Source organism: Odocoileus virginianus, chromosome 4 (genome assembly GCF_023699985.2).
Source record: "Odocoileus virginianus isolate 20LAN1187 ecotype Illinois chromosome 4, Ovbor_1.2, whole genome shotgun sequence".
Classification (NCBI taxonomy): Eukaryota; Metazoa; Chordata; class Mammalia; order Artiodactyla; family Cervidae; genus Odocoileus; species Odocoileus virginianus.
In genome coordinates, this window is record NC_069677.1 from 38,557,124 (window position 1) to 38,573,073 (window position 15,950).

The following is a 15,950-nucleotide window of genomic DNA, read 5'->3' on the forward strand; positions in this document are numbered from 1 at the left end:
ACCGAAAACGCAATTTACAAAACGGCGAGTTTTACAAGGTAGAGAAGGTAACTGGGCAGAAAACGCGCGGCCGCCGGAGCCCCGCAGCGCGTGCTCGCCGGAGCGGGCTGGCTCGGAGCGCGCCACCCCCTCTCCCTGGGGCAGCGCGAGGATTTCGCAGGAAGAGGAGGCTGCCTGGGTGCGCTAACCCGACGTCCGCGCGCCGCGGAGAGGGGTGCCCGCCTCCCGCGCCCCCTGCGGCCGGTGGCGCCCCTTCCCCCGCAGGTCAATGAAACCAAGCTAGACCCGCGCCTCGCCCGCCCTTCCAGCGCTCTAATCACCGAGAGCTTTCCTTTCTGGGCAAAGCTCAGTGGACGCTTTCAACTTAACACCTTCACACAGCCACTGCAGCGGGGATGTGCGCATTTCCCCCTGCGTGGGTATATGAGGCTGTGTTTCTCCCAGACTAAAGGGACAATCTAACATCTATTAAAGCCCACGTTCTCTGTCTTGAGACTTAATCGGGTTTGTCCAAACTTTTGTGATTATATGTGTGTATGTGTGTGTGTGTGTGCGTGTGTGCACGCGTCTCCACCCTCCTCTCGCCACCCCACCCCCGCCCGTGCAGGGCGAAGTAGTCCTATATAGCGATGATAAATATCCCTGTTGATCACTTGATTGATTACCTCCCTGAAAGGTCACGCAGGCTCGCAGTAATTTCCTTTTGCCTAAGGCTGCCTTTTCACTTTTACTCCTGCACGACAGCTCCGAGTACACGGGATCTTTATTTTTTATTTTAACCCCTAAATGCAACCCCTCCCGAAAACAATGCACACAAGAAAAATCGAATAAAATCAACTCGAGACCTTTTAGCTCAGTCGTAGCCACCCTCCCCATCTCGCTCCTTTCTTTCTTCTGGTTCCCGCCCCCTCCTGCTCCGGGCCCCTCTCCCCAACTCAAATGTATTCTGGACACTATTTAATAGATGAGCGTCTTGCAAGTAAACTCAGGCATCCCTTGGGTCTGCATTTCATGTCTGTGGCTCTCTCTCTTTCTCTCCCGTGGACTAAAAATTCGGATTTTAACCACTAGACAAGCTATTAATTTAGCTAGACTACCTAGGGTCCTGAACCCAATTAATTTCTAATAATTATAGCCCAAGGGGGCTAGATAGATCTCCCTGCCTCTTTCTTTTATTGCCACTCCACGCCACGGAGGTCAGCGTATAATAATAAAGTGTATATTTTGAAAGCGATCTCAAGAACAGTGAGTTATTGCAATGAATGAAAATTGTTTCCATTTTGGCTAATTGAGCCGGTGGCCGAAAGCTAGAGCTCTGAGACTAAATAAAGAGGACTGTTTCATTTCAACATGAAGAAACCCCTGCCTAGCTCTGGTCACCCAGCGAGAGTTTAATTTCTTAACAGCCAACCTGAAACCCAGCGTTGGGTAAACAGTATTAATAATTGCATTACAATGATTAAATTAATCTTGCTGGTAGCCAGCAGAATATAGGTTGTGATTGAATAGCAAGATGTAAAGTTCACTGCACAAAGACAATAGGCCAAGAAATACCTCCTTAAAGAATTCAAACTTTCTTTCAAAGATACCGTGGGGCTGGTTCAATTATAGTGCGAGCAAAGAAAAATTTCCTGTTGCATGTAATTTATTGAAAATCGGTTCTTTGCTGTTTCTAGCATTAACTAAAGAAACATAGCTGGAAAAGAGATATGCTTGTTCTGTTCTCTTCTTCAACGACCCATCTTTCCTCCAACTCCCAGCTCGTGTTCTCTGCTTCTGTTATAGAAAAAATCCGAAAGAAAAAAAACGACAGTAATAAAACAAGCAAATCCAAACAGCCCGTAAACTCATCGACTTTCCAAGGACGCACTGTTTCCAGGATGCCCGTTTCCGTGGGAGGAAACGCAAGAAAACGTGGGACACAGTCTACTGCCCCTTACGGAAACGAATTTCAGGAGGAGAGGGAAAGGCGGACGGTGCGGATGCAGGCAGCGACGGCAGCTCCGACAACTTGTTGGAGGCCTCTTTTCTCTTGGGCCAGCGACAGCTTAGACGGGACGTCAAAGGGTGTCGGGAACCTCAGGGGCCGCTGAACAGAAAGTCACCTGTTGGGTCTCACGGCTGAGACTTGGGACAGGTGGACCTGACGGGGTCCGGGTACTGGGGAGTGGGAACCCGCCGGGGTTGGCTCTCAGGGGTAGTGGCGCTGCAGGCGGTGAGCGCGGTCCGCGGCTGCTGGCATTTGTTCCATCAGCTTAAACACACTTGAACTAGCACGTTAGTTCTTTTATTAACACTCAGGGCAGAAAACACACGATAAAGGAAAGAAATAAGAAAAAAAAGAAAAGAAAGCCAGTTTTCAGGTTTGAAAACAAAAGCGATGATTCTGTGAGTACTTTTATTAAACAACCACCACAAGTATGATGCCTGATCTTTTCACAGTGCTTTGGCCCGAGGGCACAGAGGAATTTGTGTTTATTATTTCAGTTAGAATATGTTGGCTTCGCTCGTGTCCAGAAACTCTTGGAAAGACCAGGCTGAAGACCCATTCGCTGAAGCCACTCAACCCCAGGGATTTGAAAAACCAGGAGGGGAGTGTGCCCTGACCGCGCCTCACTCCCCACACCCCCTGCCCTCTAGAAAGGCTTTCACGACAGAGATCTCTAAAGTTGGGGGGAAATCAGTTTTGATTTTCTTTAGTTTTCTGTATCCCACCCAATTCTCACAGCCCCCACCCCAACCCCTGGTCCGCCGCTGTGGTTTATAATTTTTCAGCAGAAACAACGGCTGCAGCTTCACATGTGGGTCTTGTTTTTACTTGGGTTTGATTCCATGGTCCCTTCATTTTCTATAAAATTGCCCATCACTCCTCTTACCCCCCTTTTTGCAACGGGACCCAAATATAGACCTCCACCCCCCACCCCGGGCATGAGATAAAAGGAATTAAGTAGAAAAGTACAAGGGGCAATGTTAACTTCTTTTGTTTATTTTTTAAGTTCCCCAGAGTGAGAAGGTGAAATGAAACCTCTCAGGCAGAGCCTCCTCCTGCCTACATCCTTAGCGGACTCCACCGCCCTTCCTGAAGGTCAAAGACCTTTAGGTTTGGATAGCTGGGGTGGGGGGGTGGGGGGCGGTGCTTGGTCCTCTGGACTGCCTCTCTATCCTCTGGCCTAGGTGAGGGTCCCCAGAGAGTCCTTTAAACTGATCAGAAGCAGTTTCTATGAACTTCTTGCTGGTCAGTCTAGTGTGTTTCTCTCCCTAGAGATGTTACTTTCTTTGGTGAACGCTCTCAACTCCCATTTCACTTTTTCCTCTGAGGACCTTTTCTGGTTGGAGGGAAGACTTGCCTTCGTGTAAACTGAGGGAAACTAGTGAACTCAGTCATAGACTTCTGGCATTGACAAATTCACAATGCTGAAGTGCCTGGTCATTTTGCATGGGCCAAATGTGAGCACACCACCTGTATGCAGAGGGCAGCAGAAATTGTAGAAGGAATGGAAACACCCCCACCCAAACTTGCCTCTTTACTTCAGAGGGAATGATAGAGTTCTCTTGTGCCCATGTGTGTGGACACCAGAGTCTTCTCTCTTGGAAACTGTTTTACTCCTACTCTGTGTAATTTTTTCATCACCCTGTTCCATCTCCCCCCTCCCCTACCTCACATTTCAGCATTACACATCTGTCTCCCCTGGGTCTTGTAGCTTGATTCTCCAGGGACCTGTACTTACAGCCAAATGCTCCCAGAATTACACAGCTCTGGAGAAAGAGAAGTGATGGGCATCCTTACCAAACTGAATCTTTCAAATTTAAATTTTCTGGAATAAAGATATTTGCGAGCCATTGATGGATAGTACCCTTTGGGGTTGAACCTTGCTATCTGTTCCTAGTTTTGACAGTAAATGACAACAGGTACAATTGGGCATCTCAGTTATCTTCCTTCCCCTACCCTGCCTTAGCCAAACTCATGCCCAGAATCTGCTATTCTTTTTTCTTTCCTTAACTTGAACATCAAGGATGTATCACTGTAGCACAGAGAAAAAAATTGTGATATTCTTTTATGGTGTCTGGCAGGATTTGCAACAGATATTAATGAGGACGTAAACAGCTCATGGAAGGTATTGAAGAAAACTGTTTAGGGTAAGGAGGTTGTACCAAGAGAAAATTCACACATACTCGGGATTTATTCATACCTTAAACACAGCTAGCTCCTTTAAGAGGTCCCCATTTCTGCGTGCCCAATTCTTTGGTAAATCCTGTAATTAAAGCAATTTTTCAACAATATATTTCTTAAAAAGTGGTGGTGGGGGAATCTGTCTCCCATCTCTTCTTTCTTATGACCCGGGAGGTCGTGGGTTTAAGCGAAGAGTGAAATGGCAGACAGGCTGAGCTACAGCAGGAGGCGACAGGGGCAGCGGTGGGGGAGGCCGGAAGGTGACAGCCGACCTCAGGGAAGGCAGAAAGAAGGTCTTGGATGTCAAATGCCCAAGGTTCCCGGAGCTGGGAATCAAGGGTGATCATTATTACTTGGTGGGAATAGACCAACCAACTGACATGTTCCAAGGATGGCAGGAAGTAATAGCATTACACCTAAAATCAAGGAAGAAGCAGTTATTTATTCTGCTTTCAGCTCTGAAAGCAGAAGCCGCAATAGCTTCAGTAGCAGTAGTAGCCGCAGCAGATTTCCCGAAGTTCAGGATGATTCTCACTTTCTCCTGGATCGCTCGCCGAGTCCGGTCCTTCTGGTTCTTTAGTGTGGGAAAGATTTTTAAAAGCCTCCTCCCCTCCCCCCACTCCTTGCTTTTCCCCCAAGGACCGTACAGAAAATGTCCTGCATTTGATGGTGGGAAAAACAATAATAGTAATGATACAGGCTTATTGGTGATTCCAACACGAAATCAACCTTTTGCCCGAGTCTTTTCGGTCCTTTTTTTTTTTTTTTTTTCCTGGGCGAGGTGTCTGCTCCCCTCCGACTCCCAGCGCTGGTTCCCCGCCCCCCGCCGCCCTCCCCGTGGCTCCCTTTCTCCGCCTCCTCGGCGATTGCCATCTGACAAGATCTCCAAATCAAAGTGATAAATCGCTCCAAACTTTTTTTGGCGGCGCTGAGATGTTGGAGGGGCGTCTAGCGCGCATGTGCGAAGGTGTCCAAACTGACAATGCTGGAGAGATAGCGAGTGTGGATTGAGAGAAAGGGAGAGAGTGAGGGAGAGAGAGTGAAAGAGAGAAAGAGAGTGAGTGTGTGTAAGAGAGAGAGAGAGAGTGTGTGTGTGTGAGAGAGAGAGGGAGAGGGGGAGAGAGAGAGAGAGAGAGGGAGGGAGGGAGGGAGCGAGAGGGAGAGCAAAAGAAGGAAAAGATCCAAGAAAAAAAAACCCCAACCACACACCAGCGGCTGCAGGACTGGGCACAGCATGAGATCCAAAGGCAGGGCAAGGAAACTGGCCACAAGTAGGTGCAATATCCCTTTTCTACTGGATTTCCCCCTCCTCTGCCATCTTGCATATCTGTCTACAGCGCTCCGGGAGGGAGCGCGGGGCTGCCTCTCGCGCCGGGGCCCCGGGCGGAGGGCAGGCGCAGAGCCGCTCCAGCAACCTGCCGGTCCCAGCCTCCGCGCCGGCCGCCCGCGCTCTAGCTCCTTGTTTGGGCGCCAGAGGAGCCGGGGCAGCCCCGGAGCCCAGCGCGCGGAGCAGCTGTGGCAACCCCGGGGTGGGGGTGGGGGTGGGGGCCGCAAAGACCTGGGTGGGAGGGAGGAGAGCGAGCGCGAGCGGGCGGGAAGGGGTGGGGTGGGTGGGGTGGGGGTGGGGGAGAGGAGCTGCGAGAGTCTCCCCCTCCCCTCCCCTCCCCTTCCCCCCAGGCGGAGGAGAGTTGCCTCTGGCCAACCAGCTAGTCCCGGGTGTGGGAGGGGGAGCGGGGGATGGGGGGGGGCGGGCTGGGGAAAGGAGCCTTTTCGCGCCTCGGTTTGTTTCTGGGGTTTGGGGTGGGCGGAAGGCTCGGAGGGAGCTACAGTGGCGGCGGCGGCGGCGGGCAGCCGTGGTGGAGTTGGGAAAAGTTGCGAGGCGGCCGCTGGAAGTTGCGCGGGCTGGCGGGCTGCGCCGAGCGGCTGTTGCGGTAGTGGGCGCTGTGCGCTCCGCCGTGCTCTCCAGTGTGCGCGGCGCGGCGGGAGGACTTGGGGTGGGGAGTGGGGGAGACGAGGGTGGAGGCTGTAGTCCGGGTGTGTGTGTGTGTGTGTGTGTGTGTGTGTGTGTGTGGTGGGGGTGGGGGCGCGGGCAGAGCCGAGCTACCGGCCCCGCGGAGCCGCAGGCAGGTGGGGAGAGAAGAGGCCCCGCGAGCGCCTGGAGGGCGCGGAGTAGAGGGCGCGCAGCCAGCGGCGACAGCCGCCGAGGAGGAGGAGGCCAAAAGGGCGCGCTCCGGCCCGCGAGCTCCAGGCTGGCAGGGCGCCGAGTGACCCCCAGGGGGCGGCCTGCGGGGACACTGGGCTCGGAGAGGGCGCGGCGGAGCCTCCCGCGCTGTTTCTGGACGCAGCCGAGGTCTTGGGTCACTAACCCTCCCCGGCGCCCCCTGCCTGCCCGGCGTGGAGCGGCCTTGGTCACGCGGGAAGAGGGCGATTGAGTTCGGGGCAGGGGCGACGGGACTCCCATCCCCCATGCTTCTCGCCGAAGTGTTGGGTGGCTTCGGCCGGCATTGCCCGCCGAGCCGACACTGTCCGAGAAATCGGTAGCATCAGCCGGGCGTATAGGCGACGGGACTGGATTTGTCCAAATGCTTCTACGTCGAGTCTAAGGGGACCCGGCGGTGCCGAGTCCCGGAGCGATCCGAGGCAGTTCAAAGCGCTCCTCCGCAAGGTGTCAGCACGCGGGCTGCAGCAGCCTCGGCAAAGCACAGGCCGCCGTTCGCTCTCCCGCTCGCTGAAAACATAATTCTCTTAATTGTTTTGCGTGTGGATCAGAGGACGTAGAGATAGGTGGGTGGGATGCTTCTTCCAAGTGAACCCCTAGTCTCCCCCACCCCTGCATATTTAAAGCCAAGTAACGCCCCGAGCCTTCCCGCCTTTGGTGTCCCCGCCGCAGCCGCGCGGAAGGCAGCGGCATCCCGGGCGTCTTGGTTTCTTTGGCGGTGAGAGTCCGCGGTCTAGCCCAGCGAGATGCTGTCATCGTAGGCGCCTTTCCAGTGCTTCTTCCAGTCCTCACCCAAGCACTCCCTCTCGCCCAAATACGTTTCCTTTCGCTCTGGTCTCAGGGATCAACCTATATATAGGACTCTTCGGGCCATCAGTCCATCTGTTTCTCTTTTGGATATTGTTCATTTCACTTAGCTGCGACAGTGTCAAAGCGCGCCAGTGGAACTCCTGTTTTTCCTGTTTGCGTTTAATGGGGCCGATGTCTTTATTTTCATCTGAGGAGGAATAAATGTACATATATGCTTGGAGGCCTGTGGGCTTCAATTCCGACTGAAGGTTAGTTAGGGTTGTGTGTGTGTGTGTGTGTGTGTGTGTGTGTGTGTGTGTGTGTGGTTACGGGGACTAAGCGGGGGGTTGAGAGCCGATTTCAACTCTGCCTAAGTTGTGAAATGAAAGCCGAACCCTTCGCGCGCCTCATTGCCTGGTATCCGCCGAAGTGAAAGCAGAACACAAAACCGTTCGAATTTTCTTGGGCAACTTTTTCAGCTATTTTAATTACCAAGTTGTTCGCTGCCGAATTCAAACATTCCCGCACGCACAGTCCACTCAACATCCAGAAACCGAGTCTGGCTTCCTATTTGAGGATACTTGTCATTCATCCAGTGCGAGACCCGTTTATTTTGTCTCTAGTGTTTCTAAGGATGCCGCCGCGGCTTTCTGATAACTAGATGCGAACTCTCACAAACTTTTCTTGCTAAGCCTCAGGTTCCCGCTGGCGCTGCTCCAGCTGTTGCCAACACGGCTGCCTTTCAGACGGGAGCGCTGCTTTATGCAATTCTTCGGTTCTAATCTGGGTAACGAAGGAAATAATATTAAAACTAAGAATTTTTGTATCTTGAAGCGCTATTTCCTTCCCCCGCGTAGTGCGTGAGTTTCCAAGCGCAGGGCGGAGATAGTCGCTGACCCCTGCTGTGAAGCCAGCGAAAACTTCGTGGCTGTGTCGGCACCGGGTTTCTTTCCTTTTCTGGGTTAGGAAGAGGCAGTGTGACCAGCATACTTTAAGAAACAAAACCACCCTTCTTGTTGTAAAAGTAAACACTACAGTGGAATCAAGTCACTTAGAAACAGTTGTTACTTCCACTGTTATTCTTCATGTATTTTGTAAATTTCTTTGGTGGCCAAGTCCTGTCGCGATCTTGGCTAAGGTACAGGATTCCAAGGATCCAAACCAGGGACCACAGACCCTGAAAGTACCGCTGAAGTTAAACTCAGAATGAATGCACAGCCTAACTCCCGACTTACAGGACCTGTTTTTTTCTTACACAATAGTTAAAATCGATACATTCGTTGCAAATCATTTGGGAGGAACAAACCATTACATTAAAAAAAATAAGGGAAAAGCAAGAGGGCTGACATTTGTATTGTCGAAAGATGGTGGCTTTTATCCCCACCTTTAAGAAAAGAAAACTAAAAGCCAAGCAGCCTCTGGCAGCCGGGTGAGGCTTCCCAGCCGTTTTCTTGGGCGGCCAGGACGGCACCTGGGCCGTGCCAGAAATGCCAGTTGCAACTATTTCCTTCTGGTGATGGGAAAGAAGTGAAGTTGGGTCTGCCTAGCGCGTCTAGGGCCTGAAAACCGAAGGAATCCCCCCACCCTACTTCTCCAAAGTGACACCCGGCAGGGTTTCAATCACAGCAATGAACGAGTTGCAACGAATAACCCCCCTTAGCTACCGGGCCACGCAGAAGTCTCGTAAAGACCCAGAAGGCGATGCGATTAGCAAGACCCCAGTGAGGGGAGGGGGGGCACTTGTTACTTGTACACTTGATCTTGGTTTAAAAAGAGGCTCTGAAGTAGGTAAGGTAGATGACGACTCTCCCTCTCCTGCTTAAAACGCCTCCCTTTAGTAAGCCCAGTACAGAAGAACCGCAAGCCCAGGTTCCAGCCTCCACTGCCCCTATGCCCATCTACTTGCGTTTTCCTTTATCCTTTAAAAAGCTCAGATGAAAACACAAAGCTTTGCTTAAAACACGCATTTTATTTGTTTATTTCAGTCTGCTTTTGAGGAGGGGAAAAAAAGCGCTTGCCCTGCGGAGGCCCCGTTTAGGAAGGCGGTTTATTTGCCATTACTTGACCATTACCCTGGCTTAGGGCTTCTTTATTGCATTTGGCACGTAGGACGAAGCATTTCGATGTGTTTCGCCAAAAAAAAAAAAATAAAAAAATAAAAAAAATCTGTGTTTAGAAGAAGGTTAATAACGCTTTTCATTCCCCCCCTCACACTCATCTTCAACACTCTGGAAGGGGACGGTTCATTAGCTACAGGGGCTGGAAGGCTGGAATAAAAGGTTCCTTTTTCAGATTTTTATTTGTGAGGGGCTGAGGAGTCGCAGGTCTGGGGGCCATTGGCTGCGGTGTGTCTGTGTAAGTGTGCCTGAATGTGTCTTTTGCGGGGTAGCCCAGCTCTTGGCTTTCTGAGCGGAGGCCTCTCCTCACTACCCGTGGGCGGGCTCGGCCTCCTCAGCAGGCAGACATTCAACACGTAGGACGCTCATCGAATAGAAATTAATGCGTCATCCCGACGTTTTTGCTTTATTCTTTTTTTAAAAGTTGAGGGTAATAATTCAGTAAGCAGTTTTTCTTTAAACATCTTGTCATTTGGGAGTTTATTTTATTTCATTTCTTGTGACTTGGGGCCATGTTATCCCAGGCTGCAGACGTCGCCTGGGGCAGGAAGGCCACAGCTGGGGACTCCTGGCTCCATCCTCCCGGGCCAGGAGGGCAGGGGAGCGCCGGCTAGTTGCCCTCGGCAGGCTTGGCCCAGGCTCCTCTCTCCCCACACAACCTCCGTTTGCCTCTGCTGGAAGCGGGCCCTGAAATGGAGAAACTTGACTTGTCATCTGCTGGCCAGTGGCGCTTACCGTGTTCCCAAGGTACTCAGCGCTTGGCAGAGCCCTGGTCCCAAGCGCTGGGCACATCTTCCGTTCACTGCCGCCCCCAACCCCCCCCACCCCTCCAATCATCTCAAAACCAGGCCGGGTGGGACTTGGGGGTGGAGCTGGGGAGGCCCTGGAGAGGAGGGAGGTGGTGCTCACCAGAGCGCCCTCCCCTCCACACCTCGGTCCTTCAGCAGCTTGGCTCCTAGCTCCCAGGCCCAAAGCTCCTTCCCTTTCAACATCAGAGATGCTGTGTGCCTGGCGTGGGGCTTCACTCGGAGCCTGATTTGCACCGACCCTGTGCAACACATGCACAAAACACACACACACACACGCACACACACACACTCTCTCTCTCTCACATCTCAGGGGTTCAGGGACACTTACTCATTCCCTCTCTCTGGCAGAGCAGGCCCCCTGGCCCAGAGGAGAGAGGGGCTCTGGGGAGGTGGGGCAGGAGCAGACAGTCACTCTATAAAGATGCTGGGCACATTTTTCTGGAGAGGTGGTTAACCCTTCTTGAGCTGAAAGTCTCGGCTCTAGGCACTTTCTACAAAGATCTGTGGGGTCTGCTTTTCTTTTATATGAATCACTAGTTTCCTCCCCACTTCATTTGCCAAGGTCCTCTTTCTAAAATTAGATTTTCCCCTTCCCACTCTTGAGTTTACCAGGGAATTCTCAAGGAAATTGGCTGGGTAGTGAGAACAAGTGTGAGGAAGAGGATGAAAAGGAGACAAACAAATGGAACAAACAGGAGAGAGGAGAAAGGAAGAGAGAAGCAGCATGTTTTTTCTTCCTAGATTTCCAGTTTGCACACAGATGGGTATTATTTTTTTTTTCCCCAGTAAATGAAAAAAGTGTAATCCTTGTTAATTACCTTTGCTTACATGCCATACAAGAAACTTCAGAGACATTTCTACATAAGGAAGAAACTGTTTACAAAACTCTTTCAAAAGTGTGACATATTGCTCTAGTTCAGCATTAAAAAGCTAAACACACTTACCGTCCTTTGAAGTGCCCTGGCCAGGGCAGCTTATTTGAGTGCGGTTCAGATATTGCTGTGGGTATAACTAATGGCCTCTACCTATTTAGCTCAAGTGGGAGGAGAGAAAGGCCTGAATTCCTTGTCCAATGGGTCCCTCTGGAGACTGGATTCTGGCTCCTGGCCAGTTCTGTACAATGTCAACATTGAATATTTGAATTCCCAGACTCTATTTAACAAGTTTCTAAATAAATAAACTCATTGTGTGTCTGTGTTTAAAATTATTTCACCTCTTCCATAAAAGCCACAGTGTCTTATTACACTGGCCTTGCAAGTTGATTTTTTTTCTAAAAAAAAAAAATAAACAAACAAACAGAGCTTAAGGATTTTTAATAGGCAGATCTTCACAATATGTGTTTTACAAAGACATTCTCTCATGTGTGGCTGGGTAGGTGCTATTTAGAGGGATCTTGGGCTGTTCTGTGTGATGTGGTAGTGAATTATACTAAAAACCAGGCTAAGTTCAGAAAGTCAGTGCAATATTAATCACATCTAAAGGGAGGCCTGACTGTGTAACTGTACTGTCTTTAGATATTTGATAATTTTGCCTGCTGGGTCCTAGAAGACAGAGAGCTTCACTGATGTGTCCTAAATGGCTATCTGTAGGCTACCGCAGTCTGTAAATATTGGTAGGTGTGGAACTTTGCCCAGATGGAGTTTTCTTTCTGAGCACTTTTTCTTCATCTGTGTCTGTCTCTGTAAGCTGGAAGGGGTAGATACACATGTTATCCTACTGTTTCAGTATGGGTCTGAAATGGACCACATGAATCCTATGGTTTTACTCATCTCTCAGCATTTGAACATCCACAGCATTTTTATGCAGATCGGAACATGCTTGTTTTAAGAAGTACACCCATAATTAAAAAGAAAAGGCAAGTTCTGGTCCTCTTGAAAGTGTGGACTGCATCTGGAGTTGTTAGGAAAGAAAGTGGAATTCACTCTAATTTATGTGTGTAAAGGACAACATTATTAAAAAGAATGGGATTTGAAAGGGCACACAGCAAAACCCATAACATTTAGCTGGTAACATGGGGAGCTCAAAGCCAAGAAAAAAATACCACCAACCCATGCAAACCCTAAAATAGATTACAATGACCTCAGTCATTTTCATTTTAAAAAATAATAGCCATGATTAAAATGGGGGGAGTGTTTTACTTGGAACTATACTTTTCTGCATTATTATAAGAGCTGTTTTGTGGTTAAAGAACTGTTTCATTATAGAAAAAAAAGTGAATTTTTAATCAAATTCCTGACTCTTCAAAAGCTCTCACTTTTGAATTACTTCTTATTTTGATTTTAGTTATTATTCTTATTCATCAGCAAACATGCTGCTTTTAGCTTGTATATATAGCCAAATCCTTGACTACTAACGTTTGAAAAAATTCTAAAGGAGAAATTTTATTTGGAGAAGAGATTTTTATTAATTCCTATAGTAACACCAGACTAGGAATTGGTGGCTATAAAAAAGGAAGGAGCAAAGCTTTCTTAACTTTGTTTAAGAACCCGCTTAAAGGAATTAATTTTGTGTGTTAAGGTTGTTCAAACTATGACAGTTATGGAAGTCTTTGTAATAGCACTTGGTGGGCTTTGGGGACAAGCAGACTTCAGAAACAAATACTGGTGAGTAGGAATGAGCCATCTGGTCGTGAAGGTTAGCACTGTGCTGTCAGTTTGCATCTGGATGTGGTCCCTGATTGAATAGCCAGGTCATCTTCAAGCAATTGAATGCCTCTGAGCTCCAGGATCTTTACTTGTAAAGGAAGAGTTATAACATCACTTTCCTAGGCTGCTGTAAGACTAAATTGGAGTAAGTGTACCCCCAGTACCTCAGTCACAAGCCATCACTCAATCAATCTCAGTCACTTTCCTTGTTTAATCGGTTACATTTTCCAAATTTTTAAGACATCCTCCCCTACTCCCTATTCTGTTTTCATCCAGTCTCATCTGTAGACCTATTTGCATGTATATAGTAAGCAGTTTGTATATCTCCTCATCAATCACGTTTTCAGGATAAATGGGAGTCATATGTAAAATTTGGACAAGTCAAATCTGTCTACAGCAAGCCAAACTAAGTGGTACCTTTATTCTGAAAACTTGAGAATCTTCCTTTGCCCCTTTTTGGGGGAGGTGAGAGGCACTTTGTGCATAGAGTGAGAATTCACCTTTGCTCCACAGGTGTTGGCATTGTATGTACACAGCCTAAGTTTAGTTGTGCATACCCTCTGGTTCTCTTGATCTCTTGTGTATGGAAATTTTACTTTTAAGAGAATTAGTTTAAAAAATTTTTTTAAAATTATTAATTTATATATTTATATTTTTGGCTACAACGTGTGGCATGGGAGATTAGTTCCTCTACCAGGGATTAACCCTGGTCCCCCTGCATTGGAAGCATGGAGTCTTAACCACTGGACTACTAGGAAATTCTGGGAATGAGATTTGTAGTTCACTTCACTACTCTAAAGAAGAGCTGAGCTACTCTTTTCTAAATGAGGGGCTGGAGTAGAGCAGAGCTAGTAAGCTTGAATGCCTACAGGATTTGGCAGGTGCAACAAATGCAGGAGGCACGGCCATGTGTGCGCTAAGCACACTCTTATTTTTATTTAAAATGTTGACATGGAGTCTTTGTATTCCAGAGCTAGAGGCAGTGGTGGGGATTGCGTCAAGCTGGGGGTTCAAGCCTTTTCTAAAGGTGCCCTAACTCCCTGCTGCATTTGGGAAAGGTGGCCCAGCGCTGCTACGTCTTCCATGTTTAAGAGAAACCACACACCTGGATTGTTCTGTGAATTTTCCTCTACTTTATAATGTTGACTCAATTTAAACAGCAACATACAGCATTCGGCAGATCCAGCCAAACGCCTCTACCTGTCATGTATAGTTCATGGACCCTGGATTTGCAACGTCTGGATTAAATGATCTACAAAGGTCCTTCAAAGTTCCAACATTTGACGATACCCACAAGGCTTCCTTAATATTACCTTGTGTTTCTAAGATCTATATCTTCTTCCTCCACCCCAGAGTTACTCTGTGTGTGTGTGTGTTTTGATAGGTGGAAGTACTTATTACAGAATCTGATATCTGGCCATTTATCTGGAAAAAAAGTCTTTCTCAGCCATGTTGTGTCTTTCTTGCCCTCCATGCTGCTTCATCATTAATTGGCTTAAGAAAATAAACTGAAACACTCACTCCCCATCTCATAGCCACTGGTCACCATTCTTCCTTATTTCTCCCTCAACCCAATTCTTTGATTTGTGGGCTGAGGGTTGAGCAGTAAATCATTTGGAGACAGTTTTCTGTGGTTTTCCTCAGTGGGAGAAGAAGTCATTTGGCTGCTGTGGGTATCACAGAGGAAGAGTTCACTCCTGATCCCTGGGAGGGTCCAGATGGCATGTGCTGTGCATCTTTAACTGAAGAACCCAGCTGAATTTTAAACATGAACCTGAGATGGAGAAATTAGTTTTTAAGGGACAGATGTATTATTTGACAAGAATGGCTCTCCTTGCAGCAAGGTGGATATGTTCAGGGAACATTTGAAAATAGACATACATTATTCTGTTTATTGTCATGATTTGTATTTTTAGCAGAAGTAGTGGGTGGGTAAAAGTAAGTCCTATGGATACAAAGATAGAAGTATGGTGATAAAATACTGACACAACAGATTCTCCCAATAACGTCTGGATGGAGAACTCTATAATATCTAAATCAGTACTAGAGTCAGTCAGTACTGTAGTCTTGACTATAGTAACTTGCTAACTTTCAGTTAGCATTGTTAGCAAAATCATCAGATAAAGCAATTCTTGTAGAGTAGTGATGAATCATGCCTCTATGTATTACCAATGGGTTATGAGATAAACTCCCAATTTTTACACCTGACACTGAAACCCCTATTTTTTTAGTCAGTCCTTTGAGGTCCTCCCACTCTTGAGTCAGATGGTTATTCTGAGCCCACGTTCTGACATAGAATGGCCTTGGGTCTGAATCCTGACTCCACCGATTACTAACTGGATGAAATAAAGGCCGCTTAATCTCTTTTGGCCACAGTTAATTATAGACTAAAGGTATTTTCTTCATGGGAGGATTTGATGAACTAATGTATTAAAGCACCTTAAATATATTTAGTAGTAAGAGCTCAACACATGTTCATCATTGTTTTATAAAATTTTCAGGCTTGTTTGTCTTCCTATTCAAGTTAGTCCATTCAACCTGATTTGTTTAATCATTCTGCTTTTCTCAGTCTTTTGTCAGGCTAGTCTTGTGTCTCCATCTTCCAACCTTTGGCCACAGTGTTGTCATAGTCTGTAGACCTGCCCATACTGTCCTTTGACCATCAACATCTAACTCCTTTAAGAGTTAGTTAACCCTTCCTTCTTCATGTGGTTCATCCTCAACCCTCCTGGAGACATGTTTTCTCTATGTTTTTTCCTTCCAGTAGTATGGAATTATTTTTATCCTATCATCATTTGTATATTTTGTTATAAATTACTTTCTTCACTTTCTGTATCTTATTTTTCTAGCTAAACTGTAAAACTCCTAGAGAGTCCATTTCTGTTTCGCTCAATCCCCATTTCTATGCTTTGCATATGGCAGGTATCAGTACAATTAGGTGATGGTGGTTAGTGATGGGCTTTGTTGGATTATGTGAACCCCTTCAATTCTTTTGCCTGTAAAACCTGTGCAGTCGGGTATTGTCAGCACTAGAACTCGGGGATATCTGACACTTTAATTGCATACTAAATCCACAGTTGGCTTATTTTGACAGTGATAAACCACCTGGAAAGCACATTTGGAAAGTAGAGTATTATTCCTAATTTTCACCAATAATGCTCCTCATTTTGCCCGTGCAGGTTTAACCTACGGCTCCTCACT

At 47.7% G+C, this 15,950-nt stretch overlaps 1 protein-coding gene across 6 annotated transcripts in view; it reads left to right on the forward strand.

Moving 5' to 3' along the window:
- Positions 1 to 5,078: 5,078 nt before the first annotated feature.
- MECOM (MDS1 and EVI1 complex locus) overlaps positions 5,079 to 15,950 on the forward strand; it is a 607,989-nt gene continuing 597,117 nt past the window's right edge. For 3 of the 6 annotated variants that reach the window (XM_070466455.1, XM_070466457.1, XM_070466456.1), the window contains exon 1: positions 5,081 to 5,442. In XM_070466455.1, coding sequence (XP_070322556.1) covers positions 5,406 to 5,442 — 37 coding nt within the window. In that variant the 5' untranslated portion in view covers positions 5,081 to 5,405. Of the gene's footprint in view, positions 5,443 to 15,950 lie in introns of all 6 variants that reach the window. The other 3 variants (XM_070466460.1, XM_070466458.1, XM_070466462.1) reach the window with 3 other exon arrangements.